Raw genomic sequence first — 25372 nt, 5'->3', positions numbered from 1 at the left:
ATAAAGCTAGATTTCTAGACCCAATAACCTAGTAAATGGGTACTTTCAGCCTCTTTATACTAAACTACAAGCTCGTCGACTACGGGTTTAAGAGAGATGTTTGTCACGCCAATCAGTTTTTCACAGCTCATGTTGGATAGAACTACACGATTTGTGTGGAGTAAACTCATGTAGCCACGTTTCACACATCTTCCTATTATATTCTTTAAGTGAAGATGGGATTGCAGATTACTTCTACAATGATCCTTAGTTTGAAGTTTTGGTAGAGATGGCTAGAATGATCAAACTATCAAATGATACAAAAATAACTTTCCAACGTTGAAACATAGTGATAGTATTTAGCAACCAGGATGATGAACTATCGATTTATGGAACTTATACAAATTTTAGGCTTCATATTAACCCTTTAATTTGCATACCATAACGCAGCTTAGTGGATGTCAGACGATCACGGGATCATTACTTGGACAAGGCACTCAAATAAGCATCACAAGCCGAGCCTTCACACTTGGGACATCATACGCAAAGAAGTGGTTTTCATAAAAAAGCGCGACACCGAATAAACTAAATAATATCTTCTCTGCGCATCCTATCCATCCATCACAAATCGAAAAATCCATGTCAAGCCAAACGATCCAGCATCCTTCGCCAACTAATGTCCTGCATTTCTTCTATGCTTCAAGACCTTGTCGCTTCTACTGTAGGTCTTTCCACAACCGGGTCTGGGACACTGATGAGCGCGACGTCCTACTCCGTGAACAGATGCCATGTGGCGTGGAAGATCCGATCGACGAGAGAAGGTACGTGGGCAACGCGTACAGGTGGTACGTTGAGGAGCTTGTTGTCCGGATGGAAGAACGGGCTGTTGAACAGGTGCTTGGGCAGGCAAGTAGGAAGCACTGCCTGGGTTAATGAAGGGTGGTGGGTATATGGCCGGGCCAAGCATAGGGGCCGGTTGATTGGGGGCGATGACATTGGCATAATCAACGCTTGGGAATCCGTTGAAGAAATCTAGTTCGATAGCATTCATGTTCATGCCCAGAAAGTTTCCATTCTCAACAGACGCTTCGATTGGAAAGTATGGAACCGAAAAGCTGTGAAAGTCGGCATTAAGGTACATTGTAACCGCACTATTCGGAAAGCCGACTGATGTCTCCGATCTCGCGACTTCGAAAGACCCACTGGAGACTGGTGCGAGGTAGAAGCCCCCAAATGATTCGATAGCACCATGAGGGGGGTCGGAGCAAAGACTGGGCCTGGTGGGCTGTGCAAGTTAGAAAGAAAAAAAAAACTCACCCAATCAGCCCCGTTCCCAAACCCCATGTCAGGGTAAGGTAACAGGCCAATATCTGGGGGAGTAGTTTGCTGATTTTGATCAATTGGCTCTAAAGCCATCTCTTCCCAAGAGATTGTCTCGTGGCGTGCAGCTTGCATGAGGGCGATGCGCTAAGGGCGCTGGTTAACCGAGTGTTACTGTTAAAAAAAAGGTAAGGCTGTCGAAGTTGTCCAATGAATGGGCAAAAAGTAGTGATGAGTGCGAAAGAAAGCTCAAAATTGGATGGGGGAAGAGTGCGAACTATACAATTCTTCATTGCGCTGCGAAAAATGTTGTGTTGGTACTGCATAATCGCCCTTGCTCGCCCTCCATGGTAATATTGTCAGGCTGAGGGCGCTGACCCCCATATCACTACAAAGCAGCCAATACGAATCAAATACTCTATTTGAAGTGGTTCTGGTGCTTGGGTGAAGATTTATGGACATCGTTTAACCTTATAGGTTCCTGCATAAGCTCTACCGTCTAATCTCAACGACGTTAAGAGAATGGCGATTGTAAGTCGCGTAGAGAATAAGCCTCAAAAGTAGGTACTCGAAAACCCGGTACATTCCTATTTTTCTTCTATTCGACCAATTTTGGAACGAAGATACTAGTGAAGAAACTGAAGTGGTAAATCGACTTGCTTCGTTGAGTCAAGATACCCAAAAAAAACTAGACCGTGTCATGGTAAGAGATTGCGGAAGACGAATAGCGGGGATAGAGGACGGTAAAACATGAGTGAGAAAAAAGTGAAAGGGAGGATATTTCCATGTATTTCTGCTACCTCTGAGATACTGGGTATAAAAGTGACCGCTGTAAGAATGGGAAGCATTTCATAAGATAGTAGGTGAAGGAAAAGTGCATGAAATATTGGCGATAATGAACGACTCTCTTTGAATAGCGAGGCTAGGATGAGAATTTAACGTAATCACGCGTGGTAGGTGATAATAAGATTTTGTAATGAGTATTTGGTACCAAAAGACCTAGTACCTCAGAACTTTCGCCGTTGGAGCATGCTAACTCTGGTAACACACGCTTGTTCTTTGGAAAAGGGACTCCAAGTTGTGCGGGCTTCACTCAGAAGACATTGAGGAGTCAAGAGGAATGTCGAGTATCTTTCACAGCTTTGATAGAGAGATTTTATAAAAGGAAAGAGACGAACTTTATGGGAATTGGTGAAGGAATTATTGCAATTAATGGAAGTCTGTGAAGCTGTAGACTTAGTGGACTTTCACCAAACCTCAAGTCTAGTTGTAATCACAATTGTGGAAAACACGTAGACCGTGATTGAAAAGATGGCTCAAATGCTAACATTATCATGAATTGGTGTCGTAAAGCTGATTATATCTAGCTCAGTGCAATCTATTTTCAAAGCCTTGCAGTGATCCATATACGCAGAATCGCCGTTCTGTTCCTTACTGGACCAACAACTCAACATCCCTGCTTCCCTTCTTCTGCTCCCATAACTCCCAAAACTTAGTAGCGATATGTTTTGGGTTATTGACAGGCTCTTGCTCGCTGACTGGACCTCCAATAGTTACAAGAGCAACGTGCACCTCATCCTTCGTCTGCTCAATCAATAACTTAACTAAGTTTGCTTGTGCAGCCTTTGCCATACTGAGTGAAAATACAGGTGCAAAAGGTTGGTAAATAATAGGCGAACTGGTCACAAAAAGCGAAGGATGAGACTCCGGCTTCTCCTTTGCCAATGCTTGTAAACCTGGAAGCAACACTTTTGCGGTTGTGTATAATCCCAAGTTCGGAATCTTGAAATCTTCGATAATGTCGGCTTCGCTGTACTCGCCGAAATTTCCGTAGCTGACACGGGCCGCATTGTAGACTACTACTTCTGGGGACCCGACTTCTTTAACGGCGGTCTGAAGAGCGGATGTCAGACCGGGGGTATCGGTCACATCAGCTGTGTAGGTGTGAATTTTAGCTGATGGAGCTGCGGCGGCAATGAAGTCGCGGGATGCAGAGAGGGTGGATTCAGAACGTGCAAAGAGTGCAATGTGTGTGAAAGTGTGGGTCACGAAAAGGCGGGGGATGTGAGATCCGATCATGGGGCCGGTACCGACAATGAAAAGAGGTCCTGGGGAAGACATGATTGTGTTTCTTGTTGATTCGAAGAATGTATGTGTTTGCGAGGATAGAGAACTGGAGGAACTCGATCTGAAAGTGGTAGAAATAGGTATACTGTGCCGTACGCTTATGTGGAGGTTTTGCTTGTGAGGAGGTATATTACCATATACATATCGTATATTTTGATCAAAACTAGGCCCCACTTCGGGACGGCCGTGGATGCACTAGACCTTATTTATGTAAGGATTCACTCTATGGTCACTTAGAGCCAAGAACTGCAAGCGCTCCGTAGCTCTAGGATTGGGGTATCATTACAGCGATAGACGTACAGGAATCTTAGTAGTGCTCGACAGGACCTAGTTGCCACGATGTGATGGTGAGATTCATATATCCTTGTCCTTGACGAATAAAGCATAAAACGCAAAGTAGCCACGGAGTCACGGAGTTGAAGGGATTCTGACTGCTTTTGATGCAAAGGTAAGGGGTGGATGGGGTATGTGCTGTATGATCCTACGGTGTTGTGTTACCATTGTAAGATCTGTCGTAATCCATGTCGTGATCTGATGAACGGTATTTATCGCCGATATTGCAATTGATGATACCCTAGAACAGTCTCTCTCCTGTCCAGAAACACGAAGTAGTTGGATCAATTCTGATACTATATATTGTGGCAAGTGCTTGTCAAGGATTGTAGAATGGCGACGTTGGATCGATCATACGCCCAAAATAAGCATATACTCTAGCAATATGAAGAGGGATGTCCAAGGATACGATCATTAACGACCAAAATATAAGTCAGCGACGGTGATGAGCGTAGATAATTCCGCAATCGATACAGATCAATGTAGTAAAGGTTGTGTTGCAGTTGGTAGTGGAATCATCTTGCGGTATTACTGTATCGTCTTATGTAAGCATTTAAGCTTCTCCACAACTGACCATTTCGGGAAATGACTGCCTTAGCGCCAACTGGAAGCTTGGTTGGATAGAAAAAGATATCCTAAGGCACGCAATCACAGTTTTCTCTCAACGGTATGATTTTGGCAATTATGCACTCTGGGCATCACGAAGTCCTGTATGACAATGAAAAGACATTTGTTGCTTATTTTGAACGTCTATCTAAATTACGGTATTTTTACATTGGCATATAGATTGCAAAACTCGGTATACATGCAATCGCATTTCCCTCACGAAGTAACCAGCAGATCCAACTCGGGTTTCCTAATTCTAGGCTTTGGATGGGCCAAAGGAAGAAGCCCAAGGATCATACGAGTCTGATGCCATCAGTTCTTGCATATGCCGTCTCCGAATACCTACATTGCCACCGTCGAAAATTGGTAAGACAATGGCTGTGTTCAATAGGTCTCCGAAGGGCTGCTCGGTACTATATGCAGTTCTATAGCAGATTATTAGTGACTTCCATAATTTGTGGAGAATGGTGGGAAAAGGAACTTACACTCCAACAGCATTAATGGCCTCTGTAACTACTTTGACGCTCGCTTCTGAGCAATAAATCTTCGCAGCCAATGCCAATTCACGTCTGGCATTATAATCACCTGGTCCATTCTTAAGGGTATGAGCTGCCTTCCATGTCAAAGCTCTGGAAGCTTCTGTCTTCATTTTGATACCGCTTAGAATATCTGCGAAAGCTTGTCTTGACAACAAATTTTCTGCTCCTCTACGGTTATCGGCTTTGGCAAATGCTAGAGCTGCCTCAAAAGCGGCTCTCATAACACTGACACTCATGGCACCGACCAAAACAGCTGAACAATCAAATGCTCTAGATATTACAGAAACACCTTGACCTGGTGGACATAGAGCGTTCTTGGTAGGAACTCTTAAGTTGGTATATTTGATATGTGGGCCAGAGCAAGCGGGGTGTCCGGCAGTTGCTACATGTTTGAGTGTTTTGAATGCTCCCTTTTCATTGCGTTCAATATCGGCTCTGCTTACGAGCAGTAACATGATTGCGTCGGCGGGGTCATCTGAAGTAACACTTGGATCACGGCAGACTATACATTGAAGGTCTGCACCTTCAAAGTCCCAGCCTGCACAATTGGTAGCCCACATCTGTTTTTCGGATTAGTTTCAGTTCCAGATGTAGGTTCGGATTTCTTTAAGTTCTTCTTACCTTTTCTCCATTAAGAACCCATTCATCACCCTCAAGTGTGGCCGTTGTATTAAGCCCCGGAGCACCCTTCTCTAGAAAGTTTGCAACTCCTCCTGGTTCGGAGAATACTAAACTTGCTAATGGTGCCCCTTTACCATTCAAGAATGGTTCCAAGAATTCTTTGTGCTCTTCTTTTCCAACCAAGTTCAATGGTGTCAACCCCAATCCAGTTGCAAAGATTGTCAAAGATGCGGAAGGGTCGACAGCATACATCTCTTCAACTAAGATAGTTTCTTCAGTTAAGCTTCCACCTGCTCCTCCAAGATGAGGTCCTATCAAGCCTTTGATCATGCCCCCAGCTGTTGCATCAGCATAAAAAGGCTTCAATGATTGAAATTGTTGCTCGTCTTTCTTTGCGGAGTAAACCTTCTTGATGTCTTTTAGAGGGCCAGCAGCGAATGCAGCTGCATGTTTTCGGATGCCATCCTCAGATGCAGAGAGTTGAAAGTCAATAGGCATATTGTAAAGTTTTTTGAACGAATAGTTTTTGTAAAAGATACTGTCAGAAAGTTTTTAGAAGTAAAATTATGTGAAACTTTGTATTTGTTTTGTCTGTTTGCAAATTATTTGTAGAAAATCAGAATTGAGAGTTGTTGAAATACAAAAAATAATTCGAACTTTATGAGGGGTAGTGTTCCAAAATAAGACTAGGGCTGATGTAAAGTGCGGAACAGTCGAATCGGCGTGATCGGAGATATGCATGTACCCGAGCGGGTTGACAGGATGTTGGTAACAGGGTTTGTCATATTATCGTTGATATTCTGACCGACATGCCACTTTGTCAAGCACTGCATGCCACGATCCTATTGTAACACAAGCCCTTGAGCTGACCCCTACATAAAACGCTTTTCCCGTTCCGTACAGTATCATCTTCCTAACTCGTTTTATTCAAGGATTCCGGGGGTGGTATTGCCTTACGTATGATAAGGTATCCTGCATTCGAATCTCATTATGTTTTTCATCACCTCAACGGGCAAGATTACAACCCTGTTGGGGATTCACATAGGTAGGATTACCGGCATGTACAATTTGTTTCGATAATGATAGTTGTTGATCCTTCTTACCATATTTACTGTGCCATTGCCGCGCAGCCCCTGACTTTAAGTATTGGGTCCGCCCGCTTTTTTTCTGCAAAAAAGCTGCATATATCTCCTCGGAATAACAACCAACTGTTTGCTCATTGTCCGACTATTTTATTTCTTCTTCTCAACCAGTGAAATCGCAATGTCAGCCACGGACCCCAATATACCGCATGATTCTAAGGTGGATCAGATTTTGGGAGTATGCTCTGCTATGTTTGTTATTACTACAGTAGTGGTAGCAGCAAGAATCTGGACCCGCTTGAAGCTTGCTAAAGGTGGACTTGGATCCGATGACTGGTGTATAATTGTTGCTTGGGTTTTGGCGATAGCTTTTGATCTTGATCCAATTAATCGTGAGTTCTTTCTGAGAGGATATACAGTGATATACCGTTTGCTGTCGGAGTCATGCCGTCGCCCTTGGGGTGTAGCAAACTTCAAACTTATGAATGTGACTGACCTGTTTAACAGAAGTAAAATTTGGATTGGGTCAACACATATATGATTTGCCCGAAAATACAAATTTCAGTGCATCTCTCGAGGTGAATTTAGCAAACTCAGCTATGAATCTCCTATCATATTAACAAAGATCTAAGCTCTATTATTTCGGCGAAATCATCTACTTCATCTGTGTGGCCGTCACAAAAATAGCTATCCTCATTCTGTATCTTCGTCTAGCCACTTCCAAAGTTCTTCGAACTCTCATCTGGGGTGTAATGGCCTTTGTGGCCCTTACATCTCTATCCTGCGTTATTGCGACCATTTTCCAATGTACGCCGATTTCCAAGGCGTGGGAACAACCTGTTACGGACAAGGGACATTGTATCCAAGTCAATGCTTTGTTCTATGCCAATGCTGGTTTGGATATCTTTCAGGATTTGGTGATATACGTTTTGCCAATGAAGATGTTGTATTCGATTCAGATACCGAGGAGACAGAAATATGCGCTTATGATTGTTTTTGCGGTGGGAGGATTTGTGGTTGTCACGGGCATGATTAGACTTTATTATTTGCAAGGTGCTCAAGCATCGCAGGATCCTTCTTGTGAGTACTTTTTCTAATGATACCAGCAATGCTTTCAGGAGAGTTGTTGTCTAACAGTCATCTAGATGATAATGTAGGTGGTGCCGTCTGGTCCTCCATCGAATGCAATATAGGCGTAGTGTGTGCCTCGCTCCCACACTTCAAACCCCTCTTCGATCGATTCTTCCCCTCATTAATGGGCCGCTCCGCTGGCGTTTCAAATCACAATGGACATTCGGGACCAGACTTAAGAAAAAATTATGTTAAACAAAATAATGAATATGAGTTGGAGAATGGGGGCGCGAAGAAGAAGATGTGGAAAGATACTTATGAGGGGAAGTATGGGAGAGATTTGGTCAATAATATTGAGGGAGGTGATACGATATACGGGGAAAATGATAGCGAGGAGAGGTTGAGGGGGGTGACACCACCAGAGACTGAGGGACAAAACGGAGGTGGAATCTACAAAAGTACAAAGATTGTGGTTAGTAGGTTGCCGGCTGAGAGGTGACGTGAAGTGGGAGATGGAAGAACGATCTTTTTGTGTGAAATGAAGGGCTTTCGGAATAGTATATTATGGGATGGCATGGAAAGGCGTTGGCTTTAATGATGGTATTACATATGGACTTGGACCTGAGGTTCAAAAATTCTACAATGGATAGATAAACTGCGAGAACTTATGCTTCGCGGCCTTGGAATTTTGTATATTATCTAGAAATATATTTTGTACATTACTCGAGTAAATTGCATCACATTGTTCAAAAGACATCTGAAACTTCTTCTTTCCGCCCGATTACTCTCTCAACATACTCCTCCATCTTCTTCACAATCATGCGACTTATTTCCTACATTCTATTTTCCATCTCCCTCCCAAATTCTATCTTACCCTCAACGTTACAGCCGCGGTTAAAGACAGGTACTCACGTCAGACAAAACCAAATCGAACAGTCCTAGTCTCGTCCCAGGATCGGATATTAGAAAACCACCTTCTATAGAGGTTGATAGCGTAAGTATTATGAAACACATCAAAATGCGACCAAGCTTTTCCTCATTTTTATTATTTAGATTAACCATATCATCATATTAATTGAAAATTTATATAATAAACTTTAGATAATAAAAGTATTATAAATCTATTCTAATTTTAGCAAAATCATTCAGGTCTATATAAATTTATATTTTTCTTTCCAAAAATACTATTCTAAACTTATTTAGATCCTAATAGAAGCTTTAAAAACTTTAAGAGCTTTAAAATTATAAAAGTTAAAAATTCAAATAAAAGAATTCGAAATTCGAAATTCTGAAGGGAATGACTGAATGTCTAGTAAAATTAGTAAAAGTAGTATCGAAATTTTGTAAAATAGTGAGTTTTATTATACTCAATTGAATAATTCGTTTTCGAGAAAAGAAGCTAATTTTATATCTTATTAATTTTATTCAAATAGAAAATTCAATTTCAATCACTTCTAGTCATATTAATATATCTTTAAATTAAAAAACTCTTTAGAATAATTAATATTTTAATTAGAATAATAGTTATATTAGTTTTTAACTAATTTAAAAAGAGAGCTATTAAGTTAAAGATAGATAAATCAAAAATCGATTTTGAGATTGAAAATTAATATGTTTTAAGCAATTTTTGATTATTTTTAAACTTTCATTTTAATTCAATTAAAAAGAGATTAAATCATTTAAAATCATATTAATAATATAATCAGTTATTTATTATTATTTGATCAAACTTTCAATTAAATTGGATTACAATTGGTGAAGGTATTGTAGGTTGAAATCGGAAAATCTAACAATTAGGTATTTTTATTGAAGCACTGAAATTCAAGATTTTAGAAACACGTTATTAAATTGGGTGTAAAAATGAGGCTTACAAGACTTATTAAGGTTATCCCATCAATCTCCGTAGAACTCCTCGGACTTTAATGTTTCATCCACATCCAAATGCAGATGCAAATCCAAATCCACATTTACGCGGGCAAGATTAGGTCCTTCCTTTTTGAGAATGCTGCAGTGGAGACACATGTGATGCATACAATGCATGCAGGCTCGGCAGGGTGGGAGATCCCGATGCTCGGGTATTAGCTGGGGATGAGGGAATCTAACTTATTTTAAAGGGGTGGGATTCTGGAATCTTGGATGTATTGAATCATTGATACGTGTATGTTGCTTTCGTGAGGAAATACAAAAGTGAGGAGAGAAGAACATCTATCCATTTGTGCTATATTTGGGTTGGTGGCTATATGCGTACTCATCATCTTACAAATTACTTATTCATCCATGAAAGGAATCAAATACTAGCTAGGTATCTAGGTAGGTGTGTATCTAAAAGATCGAAGTCACCCATCCATCCATCCATCTTCCTTTTTGAATGTTATTCATCCATCCATTTTCTTCACACTAACAACATCATCCTAAACAGCATACATAAGATACCAAATCAGACTATCCCCACACAATCAGCACCATCTCATTCCATCCCGACATCATATACTACCCTACCATTTATTCATTACCTACCTCAGTACCTACTAGGTAGTATTCCTCTATCTCGGGGTACACCAAACGAGCATCCCCATCCCATCCATCTCAATCTCCATTCCCGTACATCTCCAGATCCAATATGTAATATCCAATATCGAATATCAGAGTCGCACCTAAGGATTCACCACTAGATAAACGAAAATCCCAACCCCAAAATACCACCGCAGCATGCATATATGCATCCCTCGCATGCCAAATATAACTCTAAATCAATACCCCAATACCACACAAGATGCAGAATCAAGCTTCGAGCTTAAGTTACCGTGCCCAAAAGGTGCATATACGATATCCAGTAATCGAGGTGGTGGTATTACGAAAGAGGAGGAAGAGGAAAAGGCGTATATTATCGGCAGATGTTTTTCTTTCGAGTCTGGATCTACAGATGTGGCGTTTACATATGAAATGCGATGGGGATCGCAGGGAGGAAATGAGTGAGTGAGTGTGGCACAGTGGAAGAGGAAAGAAAAGGAAGAGGAATAGATTGTATGTTATTTGGGAGGGGAGAGTTTCGTGTCCTGTATTGATCTTCCTTCTTTGTGAATTGTGTACGTGTACATGATAGAATTTTGATTATTTCTGGTAATCACTAATCCTCGATTATGCGGGAATCTCTCAGAGAGCTTGATATGTATTCTCATCAAATAACACTCGAGAATAATCTGATTCAGATCACTCTGTAGCTGTCACACTCTATACACTACCTCCCCTCTCGGAATCTATCTTTCCGCTGTGGTATCATCCAAATTCATACTAACTGGTATTACCCAATCAAAGTGCATAATCTCAAATCAACGCCCGACTTTATTTCTTGGGTTTTGAAGATTGTAAGGTATCCTCATGCCTAAGTCACCTCTCGCGTATGATTCACATATGCTACTCTGCATTGATAGTTTCTAGAGGCGTCAATTGTGTGAAGTGGTACAAGCTAATCTTTCTCCAGTTAAATAGGCTTTGATTCATTTGTCATCCTTGTGAAGGATATATTATAATGAATGGATGGATGGATCGTCATTGTTGTGGTAGTGGTACATTGTCTATCACCAACCAATATTGTAACTTGACCACCACCATCACCACCATAACTCAATGAATAAATGAATGAATCTCTCTTCCCGCTATTAAGACAATCATCACTGCTAACCTCGAAGCCCGCACAACCCAATCTATCCATAAATGTCTAAGTAGGTGTGTAGTAATCACTTCTTAAACTCTGTACCTCCACATCAAAGACATCAAAGAAGAAAATGAAGGAATTCAATTAACCCCATAAGATTATACAACCTATCAATCGAATCTCGATAAAAACTGAGGATATCCCAATCAAGTATCAAGCTGGTAGATTTTATATCTTACAGGTATTGTATGTATATATCGAATCCAGAAACCAGATATTTCACTCTGAACAGGAAGTAAGTATTGTAAATACGATCCGGAAGATAACAAACTGTTGATGTATATGTCTCTCGGTAGAATATAGGATTTATATATCCCCTAAGGTGCCAGCTTCGGGCGCCCGATGTGGCCCGTGCGTTGAATAAGAACATTAATATTTTCGAAGATAATATTATAAATAAAGGTCCTTATATTATATTTAAAGATTGAAGTTTATAAGAAAAGTAATAATAAATAAATCAAATATATTTCCAAAACTTTTTTATTGAAAAAGAATTAGTGGAAGATTTTATAAATATTATTATACTTCATACTCTGAAATAGATAATAATTATAAACGATTTTAATATAATTTATAATTAAAAACATTATTAAATCAAAAACTCAATATTTATTTATAAAATAAAGATATATATAAGGTTTTATATAAATATAAAGATTGTACTATTTATATTTATTAAATTTCAAAGCATGTAATAATTAATTCAAAAAAATATGTTGAAATTATGAGAATTCTCAGAATCCTGATGTTTTGATTGGTCAATAAGACCCTGTTAAGCGAGGGCGCCCGAAGCTGGCACCTTAGGGGATAGAGACAATTCTAACAACATTAAAAAGCTTTTTAAGATGAGCGTAAGGACTTCCGGAAACTGACATGACTATAGCAGTGGCAAGAATCAAACTATTTCTTCGAGTCACTTGACTCAGGAATGTCATACATTTAATGCTAAGGTGACCACTGGTCATTCTTCTAGAAGTCTGTATTCATCCTTCAACGACCAGAAATCAATCAACTTTTAAAAGAACGACAGAACTACTTTCTTTAAAGCATAGTCAATTGTCACGAGTACAATAGCCGCCAACTACAACATGACAATCTACTTGCAGAATCACTAGCAAACAATAAACAGAAGGGGGGTAAAGACAAGACATTCATAGCATTAAGGATATCTATTTCTATTTCTCATCACCTTCAGCTGCCAAAGCATCGATTCTCGAGGCCCTCAAATTACCCGATTTCCCCTTTGTAGAAGATCTTAATGATCTAGTACTTGCGGAATCAGCATCGCCTGAGAGTGGTGTAACCGGCCTCTCACTATCTAGAGAAGAGAGACTAGTGAAGCTAGATTCCCTAACTAATGGTGATGGAACATCAGGGGTAGAAGATCTGGAACCTCCGGCCCCCACTCTGGGAGAAGGGGGTGCGAGTTTCTGCCCAGTGGTTGGAACAGGAAGAGTCTTCTTTCTCCTACGCTCAGAGGCAGTAGATGCGCTGCTAGCTTTCCTTGTGTGACTACTGCCAGGTCTTTCATCAGCTTCGGCGGTAGGTGTTGCGCTTCGAGATGAATTGCGAGAATGAGAATGTGATCGTACGCTTGCACTCCTATCACGTTTCGATGCTGTACTTTGTCGATGAGGTCGATGATGAATCTTCTCAACATCCGTCGCATGCCCTGAACTCCATCCGCGGTACCCGGTCCACCATAACCATCCACCTTGTTGCTTTGCTAGCTTCCTTTCCCGGTCCTTCAATTTCTGTCGTAATATTTTTCGTCGCTCATTTTCCTTTTCCCAGTATTCGGTACGATATATATCCCAGTTTTCTCTAAAATTAGGAGAGAAAGGTTTGGGAAGCAATAAAAGCTTCACGTAATCTCCACCAGGTGCCAAGTCTTCTTCATAACGTTTCGTATCATCATCTTCGTGTATATTCCGTAGCGCATGATGCCCTCCGTTCTTCGTAGCCTTCTCCGATTCTTTCAATATCGATTGATCCACAAATCGATATGAGCTCCCACCGCTGCTGCCTGAGAACAAGCCGTACGAGAATAGAAATGATAATGCCGACAATAATTCCTTCCACCAAGATTGCTTGATAACCACCAGCTTACAATTAAATCCTCTAAGCCCTCTGTTTGTAATACCCACAAATCTTCGCGGCCATCGAATACCTCGCTCCCATTGTCCAGTTCCCCAGATTAATAGTGCTGTCACTATACCGCCCATGAAACACATTTTCTCCGTCATTTCCACAACCCAGTATACAGATCCGCCTACACCACTGCCATCTTCTCTCGGCGCCAGGAATAAGGCATATCCAAACCATATAATCCATAGCCCTAGCAAACTCAAAAAGAACGCATGTTGCCGCCTTCGTGAGCGAAGTTGTAGCCACTGCGCGCGAAGTGAAGCTTCGAGGATTAGAAGATTGAGGTAGATCTGCGGGGGAGAAGAGGGAAGGGATGCGAGAGGATCGGTAATGGAAGGTTCGGACGGTGTAACACCAGTAGTTGGGATGGGAGGAATATGGGCACCTGGAGGCGGAGCGCCTTTGACTATCTGGTCGAGATTAGACATCGCGATGGATGAACGTCTATAGTATTTGAAGCTATGGCACTATCATCATGCTCTCCTCGTAGCTATGGTGGAACTGTGGAATTGGAGGCTTGTGCGCAATGGGTGGAAAATGTTGGGAAAAACGAAGTTATATTGAAGGACGAAAAAAATGGAATGCGCTGTTTGGTAAACAAACTCCAATGTCAGCTACCAATAGAATAAATTTGGAGTTGTGGAGCAATATGGGGTGGCATAGTTCACCGATAGGTATTGATGTTGGCTCGTTGGGTTGAGGATCAATATTCTAGAAGCTCGGCAATGATAACTTTTATGTCTGGTGTGTCTCGCTTTTGGATACTTTCATGCAAGCAGCTGACACCGTCATCGGTGTGGTATGGTGGAGGATGTTTTCTTACTCGACCAAATATCTTATCTTCAATCATCGACCACCACCAACCACCAGATTTTATAGTAAATTCAATAAATCGTTATATTCTATACAAATTCATTCAAGATAGGTGTATGTTATCACCAGGTCCAATCGGAATGAAGCAAATGCGAATAGAGGAAATATAATCCATTTTCACGGCCTTGTTCTACGGAACCACTGGTGAACTTCGGATTGTGGTTGCTCCGATCACCGAGTTTGGTTGATCGCATTCGCATTCGCCATTACGATGACGACCTGTCAATAGATCAGACTGACTCTTGTACATCAAATAAATCCCTTAAATACCCCTTCAAATGATTGAATGATTTCTCCTGCTTGCTACCTTCTCCCTCGAGTACAGTATGCTTATCCATCCTCACATTATCTTTTATTCTATCTAATTCCGTACTCCCACAATCCATAAGCCGGCGAAACATTTAAAGTGGCGTCCACCGGCCGTACCTATTCCAAAGTCCTTAACTCCGCCGACAGTAAAAGTAACATTACTCTCTTTATAAGCAATTGAGAGGTACACGCGTTGCCTCTCGATCATTCAAGTTGTATCACACAAATCTCATATCGCTCTTATTGCGATCAGGACCATCAGACAAATTCGGTGGACGAAAGTCTGCTCTCCCATATCTGAAACGACTCTCCAATCTTACCACCTATACTACAATGGCTACCTCTGATACTGAGGCACCTCGAAGCCAACAATCTCCACTCGCTTCTCGTCGTGAGAACTCCAAGGAAAATGCCCCCGCAAGAGGCTTCTTTCCTCTAGGTTATAAGCCGGCATTCAGTCAGTGGTGGTCAAGCGTTTCACCGGCTGTCGCAGAACACACTGTATTGTCCTTCGTTCCCTATCTACAAAAGCCACCTACACATACCCAGACTGGCTCTGCCCCAGTCTCAGCTGGCACATCAACAATATCAGTAAACGATGATCCGAATGCTGTATCTGCACCAGTGCGAACAAATTCCATAAACGATCCTCATGGTCCAAGACAATGGCATTCGAATCTTGTGAAACTGAGCGGGAAGAACAGAGCATTGAATGAGTTTTCCGTGGAAAGGTTGGGAGAAGAAGTCGAGGATACATTGGTAATGCTTCACGGCTACGGTGCAGGTCTCGGATTCTTCTACAAAAACTTCGAGGGGTTAAGTCGAGTGCCAGGCTGGAAAATATACGCTCTGGATATGCTAGGAATGGGACGAAGCACCCGGCCACCCTTCAAAATAAGTGCAAAGGATCAAGCTGGCAAAATCGCAGAAACAGAAAGTTGGTTCATTGATGCGCTGGAAGAATGGCGTGTTCTTAAGAAACTCGACAAATTTACACTTTTAGGCCACAGTATGGGTGGTTACATGGCTGTTGCATACGCACTTAAATATCCTGGGCATCTCAACAAATTGATACTCGCCTCGCCAGTGGGAATTCCTGAAGATCCCTATGCTACCTCAGCGGCCATGCCCGAGCCCGAAGAATCTACTCTCGCAAGCGAATTTACACAAGACCAAGAAGCAGACATTGTCTCTTCATCCTCCTCTTCCAATCCAAGCAGACGCGCCACCGGTGACAACAACAATTTTGGAAACATGCGCAACAAACGCGAAAACAACAAATCCAAATCCGAACCCGCAAAACGACCCCTTCCTTTCTGGCTCACCTACCTCTGGGACGCAAACGTATCCCCCTTTTCTCTCGTTCGCTGGGCCGGCCCCCTGGGACCCCGTCTCGTCTCCGGCTGGACATCCCGCCGCTTTTCCCATCTCCCCAGTAACGAAAATGAAGCACTCCACATGTACGCCTACTCCCTCTTTCGCCAACGCGGATCGGGCGAATACGCACTCCCTTATATCCTCGCCCCAGGGGCCTTTGCCCGCTCTCCTTTAATCCGCCGCATCCATGGTGTAGGCCGTCAACCCATTCCTTCCTCTTCTCCCTCATCCCTTACCCAAAAAGAACACGGCTACCCCATCCTCTTAATGTACGGCGACAACGACTGGATGGATGTAGCCGGTGGCTACGCCGCCGAACAAGCTTGTAAAGAGGAGCGCGAAAAAGCTCTCGCTAAAGCATCGAAAGAGGAAAAAGAACTAGAAAATGGTAGCGCAAAAGTCGTCATTATCCAAAAAGCAGGCCATCATTTGTATCTAGATGGATGGGAAGAATTTAATGAATTCATGAGAGGAGAAATGAAGGAGACGACTGTGGATAATCGCAAGATGAAAAGTGTCTTGGAGAAGCTGGGGGTGCAGGTTGAGGAGAGATCGTAGTGTGTATGTAGTTCATAGAGGAAGTGGATCTTGGGATGGGATTGGAAGGGACCATGGTGTAGTTTATATCAGGTATCTTTTTGCAGGTTGAGCTTGAGTTTTTGTAGAGGAACAAGGAATACAGGACTGTGTGTGGGATTGGAGTTTGGGGGTCTGATTATTCTAGATTTTCATGGAGAATGGCGGGCAGAGCGAGCAGGGTGTTTTTTTCTTTCTTTCTTTCTTCTTCTTTTTCTTCTTTCTTTTTTATTTTCATACTTGTACAACTACAATACGCTCATCCACCCTTCGACCCATCAACCATCAGCAGACGTATTCATGAGATTTATATAGATCCAGAAACTTAGACAGACTGAAATAAAAATGATTGCACAGCATTAAACAGCATTGCATAGCATCGCGAAGGTACTCACGGCTAACACATACATCCCATCCCGTACTATCAATATCAATATCAATAAATATAAATAATCACCAAAATTATCTAGTATTATATGTATTATATACACTACACGTAAAATAAAAATATCCAACACCTTTGCTCGCTATAGGTAGGTATCCTCCATCTTCCAAAAGCGGCCTGGGTATATAATACAACCTCCATATATGCGCGCCTGACCCGACCAGACCTGACCCGACCCGACCCAAGCAGTCCAATTCTCCAGATTATGCTCGTGATTACATCGCCATATCATTACATTTTACATTAATCCTGCATCGTGTGTGCGTTCGTTTGTTGATTTGTGTGTGCGTTTGTCCGTCCGTTCAAAACTTGGTGCCGTTTACGTATGGAAGTAGATTTTGGGTGCCCAGCGTGCGACCCTCTGGTAGGGATGTGGTTAGTGGGTCATAATGTGATGGTTGGGAGAGTTTTTTCTTTTTTTTTCTTTTCAAGAGGAAGAGGAAGAGGAATAATAAAAGAGGATACAAATACTTACTAACAAACCAAACAATCAAACTCGGCAATTTGAAATTCCCCGAGCGGCCCGTCGCTTTGCTTCGACCGAGAGCAACGGCAATCATGGGGGCGCCATCCGTTTTGTACACGACTGGATTTTTCAATCTCAGCACGAGATCGAGATTTTTCGCTAGAGCGTGGGCTTGTTTATCGGCGTAGACGAATTGGCTTGGTTGCGCATCGATGATGTCACCTGCGGCCCAGACATCTTCTGCGCCGTGGACGCGGAGATGTTGATCTACCTTGACGAAGTTTTGGCCATCGAGTAGTTCTTTGGGGATGTATTCGCTGTTTGGGATCGTGCCCAGCGTGGGTAGATAGAGATCGCAAACGAGTTTCTCGCCATTGGATAATGAGAGTTCGGTTTGGCTCGTGGGGAGAACTTTCGTCGAGTTGATCCTCGTTCGGAGCCTCACGTTGACGTTCATTTTTTCCAGCTCTTTCTGTGCTCCTGAGGCGATGGGGCTGGTAACTGCACCTTTGAGAATTTCATCGCTTGATGTTATCTATTTTTCGGTTAGTATATTATTTAATTGGGAACTAAAACTATACGCGATGGTACGTACTAATATTATGTCCTTGGTTTTTCCAAATTCGAATCCTAACTCCCCAACAGTCTCCACGCCCGTAGGTCCTGCACCTCCCACTACAATAGATTTTGCGTTGGCCACCTTCTCGCGAAATTTGTGAAGTAGTTCTTTAGTCTGTTCATATCCAGAAGGAGCTCCTTTCCACGGTACTTCGCCTATGGTGTGACTACCGGTAGCAATGACCAACGAATCGTATGATTGAACCGAATCCGGACCCGCAGTAGTTCTAATTGTAACTGTTTTAGCGATTGGGTCCATACTCGTAGCTGTCCCTAAGAGGAACTCGAAAGATTCGCTTGGATATTTGGAAAAGCCAGGCGCAATCTCTGCGAACATCTGGAAATAGTGTCAATTACGCCGATAGAGATTGGTGAATATTTAACATCAAGTATTGGCGTACCTTTTCATCTCCGAATTGCCCCGGAACAATTGCTATTGCCGTTTGTGAGAATAGAATCAAAAGTACGAATAGATGTTTTGCCACAAACCTCGAACTGAAGCCATATTCCAATATAAATGTGTGGTTGGCGAGACTAAAACTATCTTGAGTTCAGGAACCGCCGATAGAGTCGTTTTCAAAAGCCTGCATAGCATTAGTCACTCTCTTCATCGCATCACACAGTTAGATATACTGACTTGTGCGCGATTGTTAATCCGACATAAGAAGCACCAAGAATCAGAACAGTTTTCGACATTTTTCTACTATTGATCAGTATTCTCTGGGAAAATGAGGTTCTGATCTTTTGTTGTCTTTTGAAACATTGAAGAAATGAAAGATCGTGAATAGGTAGTTATAGGAAAATGTGTTAGTAGAGATGAGATGGGAACTATCAGTGCTGAAACAATAGTTTGATGTCAAAGAATGAGGGTAGCAAAAAGTAATAACGGTTAGTCCTTGTGCGTGGAACAATCTCATATTAATGGCAATGATATTTGTCTACCTAGTACCCATCAGTAGAGCAGCGCCACGAATAGTGCGTCGGCTTGATATTGAAATTACATGAAATCCTAAAGGCTAGATGGCAAATTATGTAGAGGGTCGAAGAAGGGAAGGCGGAAAGGAAAGGTCCACATGAGCGAAAGTTTGTTGTTGTGATAATTTTGAAGATGTTTGGGACCTTGGAGAAGAGAAGTCTACTTCGTACTAAGAATGATTTAACCCGAGACCCTGTAATAATATAACAATTGGTCGGAGAAGATCTGCGTCCCTGCACGGACGAGATCCCCCAAAGGTATCTTTTGGAGCTCCGTGCGACAGAGTGCGATAGATTCATCTCGATTAAGCTTTCGGGTTTCGGACAGAAATCTCACATCAAACCAATGAAAGTGGCGGATTTAGATCAAAACACGAAAATTGCTTGATTCAGAAAGGGTCCAAACATTGCGGTTGACTTAGATGTCACCAATACCACGGGGAAAACATGTGGAAGATAATGCAGGGCACGATAGCAGCAAGCTTATTGTTCACTTCATATCACACGGTGGCCAGTTCCTCGAGATCATGCGCAGAAGCGAAGAGGGAATACCTACATGCTAGATAGCTTCCTTGTTACACTCTCAGCCCATCTCAGGTCAAAGACCCTTGGCAATATACTATAAGCTCTCCTTGTCAATAGATTAATGATCAATACTTAAAAGTATCAATTGACAGGACCTTATCTTCAGTCGCAGAAGAAATAAATCCGACATCCCAGTGTGAATATGTCATAATGATATTGGTACCTATATCAACTCCCTAACCCAACTACTCAACCATGCAACCTAACAAATCACATCCTATCCATATCCGTATTTCCACGTCTTGGGTATCCACAGATTCCCAATGCCTTCAAGTTCCCCTAAAATTCCATAAAAACTAAAGAAATCCTCCCATATCGTTTCCAAAGTATATCTGTTCCAAACCATATCAATAATAGCTCCCCCTTTCCAAACCTCGTCAAGAATATTATACAATCATAAGGCTAACTACCTCCATCCAGGACACATTGCCCGCTCCTCTCACCTCGCCATTTACATCCTCACAATTCACGGGAAGGTGTTGGTGTAGGTCCACCCAAAAGATTGATACAATTGGTCAACAACAAAGCAGCTTCATGCAGTAATTGCCATCTCGTTTTTTCAAAAACGCTTTTCAAAACCATCAGCATCCCAGAACATCCATTGAGACCAGTCAACTTTTTCAGTTCCTCAGGATTATCCACCGAGCCGAATCGTCGCAAATAGGCTCGCATATCCCGAACTTGGTCGTCCATTGAGTTTGGAGACGGGACTGGGGCGTTAGTCGATCCTTCGAGTGCATATCCGTAGCACCATACAATCAAAGCAGCGAAATACATAACCCACGGTCGATTTAGAAGAATATCGTCGCGAGCCGAATAATCGAATGGTGGATCCGGTTGTGCATGATCATAGCCGTGGGAGACTGAGGTAGATTCTTTGGGAAGAAGTACTGTACAGAGAAATTTGATTGCATAAAACGTCGCATCCCTAGCTCTAGCGGTCGGTGCCCAAGCGTCTTTCATTCTTTTCTGGGCACTGTTCAAGTCCTGTGATCCAATCGTGCGACCAAGAAGACGTTTCGCTCTTGCAAATATCTGACAGTCAACAACATCAACGTGCATTGCCATATGTGCGAGGTGATGAAGCACTGTCCTGGACTGATAGACAACATTGTTCTCCTTACCAGTATAAGCATATGGTCCTGTCATCGTTTCAGATTGTTGTAGCAAAGACATGTCGAAATCTCGTTTCCAAAGGTCAAATGCCCGAGTCAGGGACCCTCTCCATTTGTCTCGGCCGCCTAACGCCTGCGATACTCCCAATGAGTTGACCTGTAGATCACGCTGATGCATATGCCAGCTAACGCTCAAGAGCCCTGCCATCAATATCGTACGACCAAAAGAGTTTGTTCGCACCGTTTGAGCATTAAGAGTTCGTTTCAGACCTTCCAAAAATGATATAGGCTTCACTCCATTGGCTTGGAGGGTTGACTCCAATCTACCAACTTCAGCACTACTTGTGGCATTCCACATGGCTTCATCGCATGGCAAAGGAAGACGCATCTCGTGAGCAACCATGACGGTAGAATGTCCAAACATCGTTGCGTGCGTAGAGTCAATAACAAATGCCGCAAACGCGGCTCGTCTTGTCGCTTCATTCGTAATCCAATGATTCCACCACTCATCAGGTGTGTTAGCTCCTGAGGTTGACGATTGACGTGAATTATTGTGCCCTTGTTCTCTCGCACTCGGGGGTGAATCCAAAGCAGAACGGCCTATCAATGAGCTACCCCGACGCATCAAGGTGATTGTGGTTGCGTGATGGATGTGGGCTCTTTCGTGGAGCGCTCTGGTAGAATACATTTTTTCGTATACTTCTAGGAGTAAAAGAGCCTGGAATACCCATAATTTTGCCGGAGGGCGGAATTGTTGGTCACTGAATATCTCCCATCTAAGGTGCCACGCCAAGAAATTCGATAGTTCCGCACCAGCCTGCGTCACATCTTCGGCGTACGTGTTGTCAAGAAGAGAGGCACCTATAGCCATCATTGCAATCAGAAGGAGGTTCGGTGTATTATCTGGAGAAAACGTTGGTTTGTGCACTAAAACGAAAATTAGCGAGCTCTACTTGACTTCAATAACGAATCACAAAAACCCTACATATTGGCATTTGATCGCTAAAATGATACCAGTAACTACCAATGTAGGTTTGCATCATTTTCCTACTCATCATATGACTGTCGTTGCTACGGTCCCCGTCAAAAAGTGCATCTTTTTTCTGCTTAACAAGGGGTGCGTTTCCAGTCTCATTGAATCTTTCCTTGATTAAGTCAATAATGGCTTGACTCTTTTCTTCTGACAAGACTGTCTCCGGCAAGCTAGTGTCAAGCAAACTCGTTACAGCCATAGGATGATGGGGTTGATGAGAAGTAGGAGGATAGAACCCTCCAAGACCAATATCGTTAGTAAAATAGGGCGCATAGTACTGCGCTGTAGCGTCGGGGTAACTGCTAGAAATGTGAATTAGATACTTGTCAAACCGGGTAGTTGTGTTAGGATACTCACTTTGCGTAAGGCTGTTGACTCATCTGACCCATTTCGTTTTGTTGGCTGCTGAAAAGATATGCTACAAAATCTTCGGGTATGGCGAATGGAGATCGATTGTAGCATCCTTCGCCACCGAATACCGGCATTGTGTTTGACGTAGCCATTTGATCTAGAAGCACCATGTCTGGACCCGAATGCTGAGCTTGACTGATCTCATTTGGATACTCGGTAGAAACAGGAGTTTGAAATTGTGATTCAGGCTCACGTGAGGGCATCGTAGTTGCAGCTACATTTGCAAATCCTGGCGGTGGTAAGCTAAATGGAGGAAAGTTTTGTTGGCTTATGTATGCCTGCGGACTATGCGGTTGATTGCCATGGTAGTTTTGGTTGTTCGGGGTATTCGGTAGCATAGGATAATGACCAACATTTGTTTGCAATGGTCTGGAGAAATCAGACGACCTCGTATCAGAAGTTCCAAAGCTTTGATGTCGTTGACCTCTGCTATTAGAGCCTGCAGATGATGAATTTTGACCTCTCTGGATCATATCAGAATCGGAGCGCTTGTAATTGGCAGATGGATATCCATCTGCGCCGTTAACTGCGCCAGCACCAGAATAAGTTCCGGGTGCTGATTTGGTCACTGGCGAATATGAAGTAGGTCGAATGTCTTGTGGAGACTGGTATGGTATTTGCGTTGTCCGTATCTTGGAACCCATTAGACTCGGTCTTGTTACCTCAGGGGACGCGGACCCTTGAGGTAATTGTGGTTGTGAAATCTGCGATACTGGTGACCCTTGACTCAACATTGAATCTTTTCTGTGTAGCTGTGAACCTTTTGCATTATGCCGGTCTCGATGCCTATTACATAAATCTTGTCTGACAAACGTTCTCGAGCATTCCTCGTAGTCGCAGTTGTATATCTGTTTCGGGGTATGGTTTAATTGATGGCGGTAGCTAAATGGACAAGTTGTCAGCAACAAATTCACAGATTATTGCGACTGCGTAGACCTTACAGATGCTCAGCTCTAGAATAGCTCTTCCCACAGCCTGGTGTAGAACATTCAAACTTCTTGTCTAGGCCTTTGCGACTTCTCCTTCGTTTTCGCGAGGGACCATCATCACCAGAAGTGCGACCCTCTGCAAGTTCCCCGTGCGAAAGCTCGCCTTCATCTTCTGTGGGTTTCATTGATATACGGCTTCGACGTCTACCGCGATTCTTATCGTCAATTTCTCCATTAGGCCTGTGTTGTAGCACGGGGTCGGCCATTTGAGACATAGCAGGCGGATCGATTTGAGCCATGATATTATTTGCTGGCAAATTCAGAGGATATGCAGTCAATATCGAAGTCATAATCTCATATTATCTTGTAGTAAGTGTCGCAATATGTACGGTATCTTAGGTTGCCAATACTCTGTCGGAGGGTCTTTGAAAGCTTTAGGGAGTTGAAATTGGCGCATAGGGTGGCGAAATCACTCTACTATTGTCCGAGGTCAGACTGGATGAAGCATTTTATAGAGGAAGAAAACGAGACAGGATAAAGCAATGTGAATGAGTGAAGATGAATGGTTAGCTAGACATGATGCAAAATGCAGCAGTATAATCCAAGACTCTCATGCGCATCAAGTAACGCGGGGAAATGTGCTGTAAGCTCCCTGGTCAACACGAGAGTACTCTATGTCGGACAGATGATGGAGTCGCAACGTGAGATGTGGCTAGGCCATGCAAGAACACACGCGGTGGACCGAAGCTGACGAACGCGCATAGGGCGCTTGTATGAGATTAGAAAAGAAAATGGAAGTAGAAATCGGAGATTAACATGGTATACAGCTATAAGAAGTGTTTTCGATTACTCACTCATGCTTCCCAAGTTTGTGTTGTCGATCACCAAGTGAGAAATAGAGGGGAACAAGGCGATATATCTCGTGCTAAATTTTGAGTTTGTACTTGATGAACCGTAACCGTAGATTTTCAAGTGTCTGGGGCCGGAAGCTTTTGTTTTAGCGGATCAGTTAAAGCTGCTGTGGATCTTGTGGAGACATTAATAAAAAACTTGGCTTAATCAAGTTGTTTGACCACTTTTTCTTTTTCCTGCGACCACCGGTGGACCTGATTATGCCCGCCTTCTATCGGTCCGGGGAATGAATGTTGGTCGTACTGATTGGAGTGTGTATTGGATCCTTCGCACATGAACTGCTTGAACAATCGATCGAGAGAGACGAGGCGGAGGGGGGTGATTCTCACAAATCTTATTCTATCTTTTGAGAATCAATTGTTGGAATGTGAAAGCCGTGTTCTCTGCCGACTTTGAATTCTTTGCTGAACTCTGTTGAGGGTCAAAGTCCTTATTAATTGAGCACGACGTTCATTTGTGTTCGTGGAATATTATTCCGATGGGTTGGGTGAGGTTAGGAACTGGTTGGGGTTATGTAGGATTGAAGGCTTTTCCAAGACATCCAGAGTAGTTAAGACTGGGAAAATATCTTCTCTGCTTACAGATTCAGGATCGACTTGTGCTTTAAGCTTACCAGGCTTAGGCAGGCTTGCAGTGCCAATCCGACGCAACAGGCGATGTGAAGGATTTGGAGTGGTTGGATAATATCTCAACCTTGAAATTTCATTTTATCAGCTGCATATACTTGTTCTTTTGTGTGCCGTGTGAATGTCTCAAAGTAGAAATTCGGTTTATCTACCTACTGACCTTGCGCGTTGGAATTGCTTGGGGAAGGTTCACAATCGTCTAGATTTCCATCTTGCGAGATGTCAAAGATACATCCAACCTGCTCGCGGGGGATTCCAGTTACACCCGTCACAAGTTCCCATGAAACCTTGGAAGTCATGTGCATTGTGTGGCTTGAAGTCGGAGTATTCGATGAAATCCCTGGGAGGTAGATGAATTATGGTTCTGGTGTACAACTCATCTGAATCAACATTCCGACTGCGACTTGAAGATATACCGTCCGAAGAGAAAGATTGGCTCTTCTCTACCTTGTTTAACAGCTGTCGGGGTCTAAATTGAGGATAAGTCTTTGAATCAGATCTGTTTGCCATCCTTCCTTAGAGAACGACGTACGCCAAACAGGAAAATTTACAAGGAAGAAATGAGGGGTACGTTTGAACCT

The 25372-nt window shown here is 42.7% G+C and overlaps 8 protein-coding genes across 8 annotated transcripts; 2 read left to right on the top strand and 6 right to left on the bottom strand.

Moving 5' to 3' along the window:
• Positions 1–652: 652 nt before the first annotated feature.
• On the bottom strand, positions 653–1434 carry EAE98_006283 (uncharacterized protein; the record flags this gene model as incomplete). Its single annotated transcript, XM_038953906.1, has 2 exons — positions 653–1256; positions 1319–1434. 2 exons carry the CDS (start codon positions 1432–1434, stop codon positions 653–655), a joined length of 720 nt encoding a protein of 239 aa, XP_038809696.1.
• Positions 1435–2730: 1296 nt separating this feature from the next.
• On the bottom strand, positions 2731–3420 carry EAE98_006282 (uncharacterized protein; the record flags this gene model as incomplete). The annotated part of the gene is made up of 1 exon (XM_038953905.1): positions 2731–3420. One exon carries the CDS (start codon positions 3418–3420, stop codon positions 2731–2733), a length of 690 nt encoding a protein of 229 aa, XP_038809695.1.
• Positions 3421–4621: 1201 nt separating this feature from the next.
• On the bottom strand, positions 4622–6023 carry EAE98_006281 (uncharacterized protein; the record flags this gene model as incomplete). Its single annotated transcript, XM_038953904.1, has 3 exons — positions 4622–4790; positions 4851–5464; positions 5526–6023. 3 exons carry the CDS (start codon positions 6021–6023, stop codon positions 4622–4624), a joined length of 1281 nt encoding a protein of 426 aa, XP_038809694.1.
• Positions 6024–6788: 765 nt separating this feature from the next.
• On the top strand, positions 6789–8177 carry EAE98_006280 (uncharacterized protein; the record flags this gene model as incomplete). The annotated part of the gene is made up of 4 exons (XM_038953903.1): positions 6789–6999; positions 7115–7185; positions 7240–7687; positions 7753–8177. 4 exons carry the CDS (start codon positions 6789–6791, stop codon positions 8175–8177), a joined length of 1155 nt encoding a protein of 384 aa, XP_038809693.1.
• A 4391-nt stretch (positions 8178–12568) lies between these two features.
• Positions 12569–13969, bottom strand: EAE98_006279 (uncharacterized protein; the record flags this gene model as incomplete). Its single annotated transcript, XM_038953902.1, has 1 exon — positions 12569–13969. The coding sequence occupies one exon, from the start codon at positions 13967–13969 to the stop codon at positions 12569–12571; it is 1401 nt and encodes a 466-aa protein (XP_038809692.1).
• A 1087-nt stretch (positions 13970–15056) lies between these two features.
• Positions 15057–16658, top strand: EAE98_006278 (uncharacterized protein; the record flags this gene model as incomplete). The annotated part of the gene is made up of 1 exon (XM_038953901.1): positions 15057–16658. One exon carries the CDS (start codon positions 15057–15059, stop codon positions 16656–16658), a length of 1602 nt encoding a protein of 533 aa, XP_038809691.1.
• Positions 16659–17423: 765 nt separating this feature from the next.
• EAE98_006277 (uncharacterized protein) lies at positions 17424–18901 on the bottom strand (the record flags this gene model as incomplete). The annotated part of the gene is made up of 6 exons (XM_038953900.1): positions 17424–17482; positions 17597–18122; positions 18183–18542; positions 18607–18638; positions 18695–18789; positions 18843–18901. The coding sequence occupies 6 exons, from the start codon at positions 18899–18901 to the stop codon at positions 17424–17426; spliced, it is 1131 nt and encodes a 376-aa protein (XP_038809690.1).
• A 970-nt stretch (positions 18902–19871) lies between these two features.
• Positions 19872–24882, bottom strand: EAE98_006276 (uncharacterized protein). The gene is made up of 5 exons (XM_038953899.1): positions 24108–24882; positions 23266–23730; positions 22271–23206; positions 21866–22215; positions 19872–21807 (listed from the first exon to the last, which is right to left on the bottom strand). The coding sequence occupies exons 2-5, from the start codon at positions 23601–23603 to the stop codon at positions 20225–20227; spliced, it is 3207 nt and encodes a 1068-aa protein (XP_038809689.1). The 5' UTR covers positions 23604–23730; positions 24108–24882; the 3' UTR covers positions 19872–20224.
• Positions 24883–25372: the final 490 nt, after the last annotated feature.

This window comes from Botrytis deweyae (assembly GCF_014898535.1).
Source record: "Botrytis deweyae strain B1 chromosome Unknown BDEW_013, whole genome shotgun sequence".
Classification (NCBI taxonomy): domain Eukaryota; kingdom Fungi; phylum Ascomycota; class Leotiomycetes; order Helotiales; family Sclerotiniaceae; genus Botrytis; species Botrytis deweyae.
Note: the sequence above shows the minus strand (reverse complement) of the source record. Positions and strands in the feature narration are given on the sequence as shown.

Excerpts from the sequence above, each read along its gene's own strand:
- EAE98_006276 (XM_038953899.1), bottom strand. The coding sequence starts at position 23,603 with ATGACTTCGATATTGACTGCATATCCTCTGAATTTGCCAGCAAATAAT. Across the intron at positions 22,216-22,270 it reads AGTCAACAGCCTTACGCAAA|CAGTTACCCCGACGCTACAG; the intron begins GTGAGTATCCTA and ends TCACATTTCTAG. Across the intron at positions 21,808-21,865 it reads TAGCGATCAAATGCCAATAT|TGCACAAACCAACGTTTTCT; the intron begins GTAGGGTTTTTG and ends TTTTCGTTTTAG.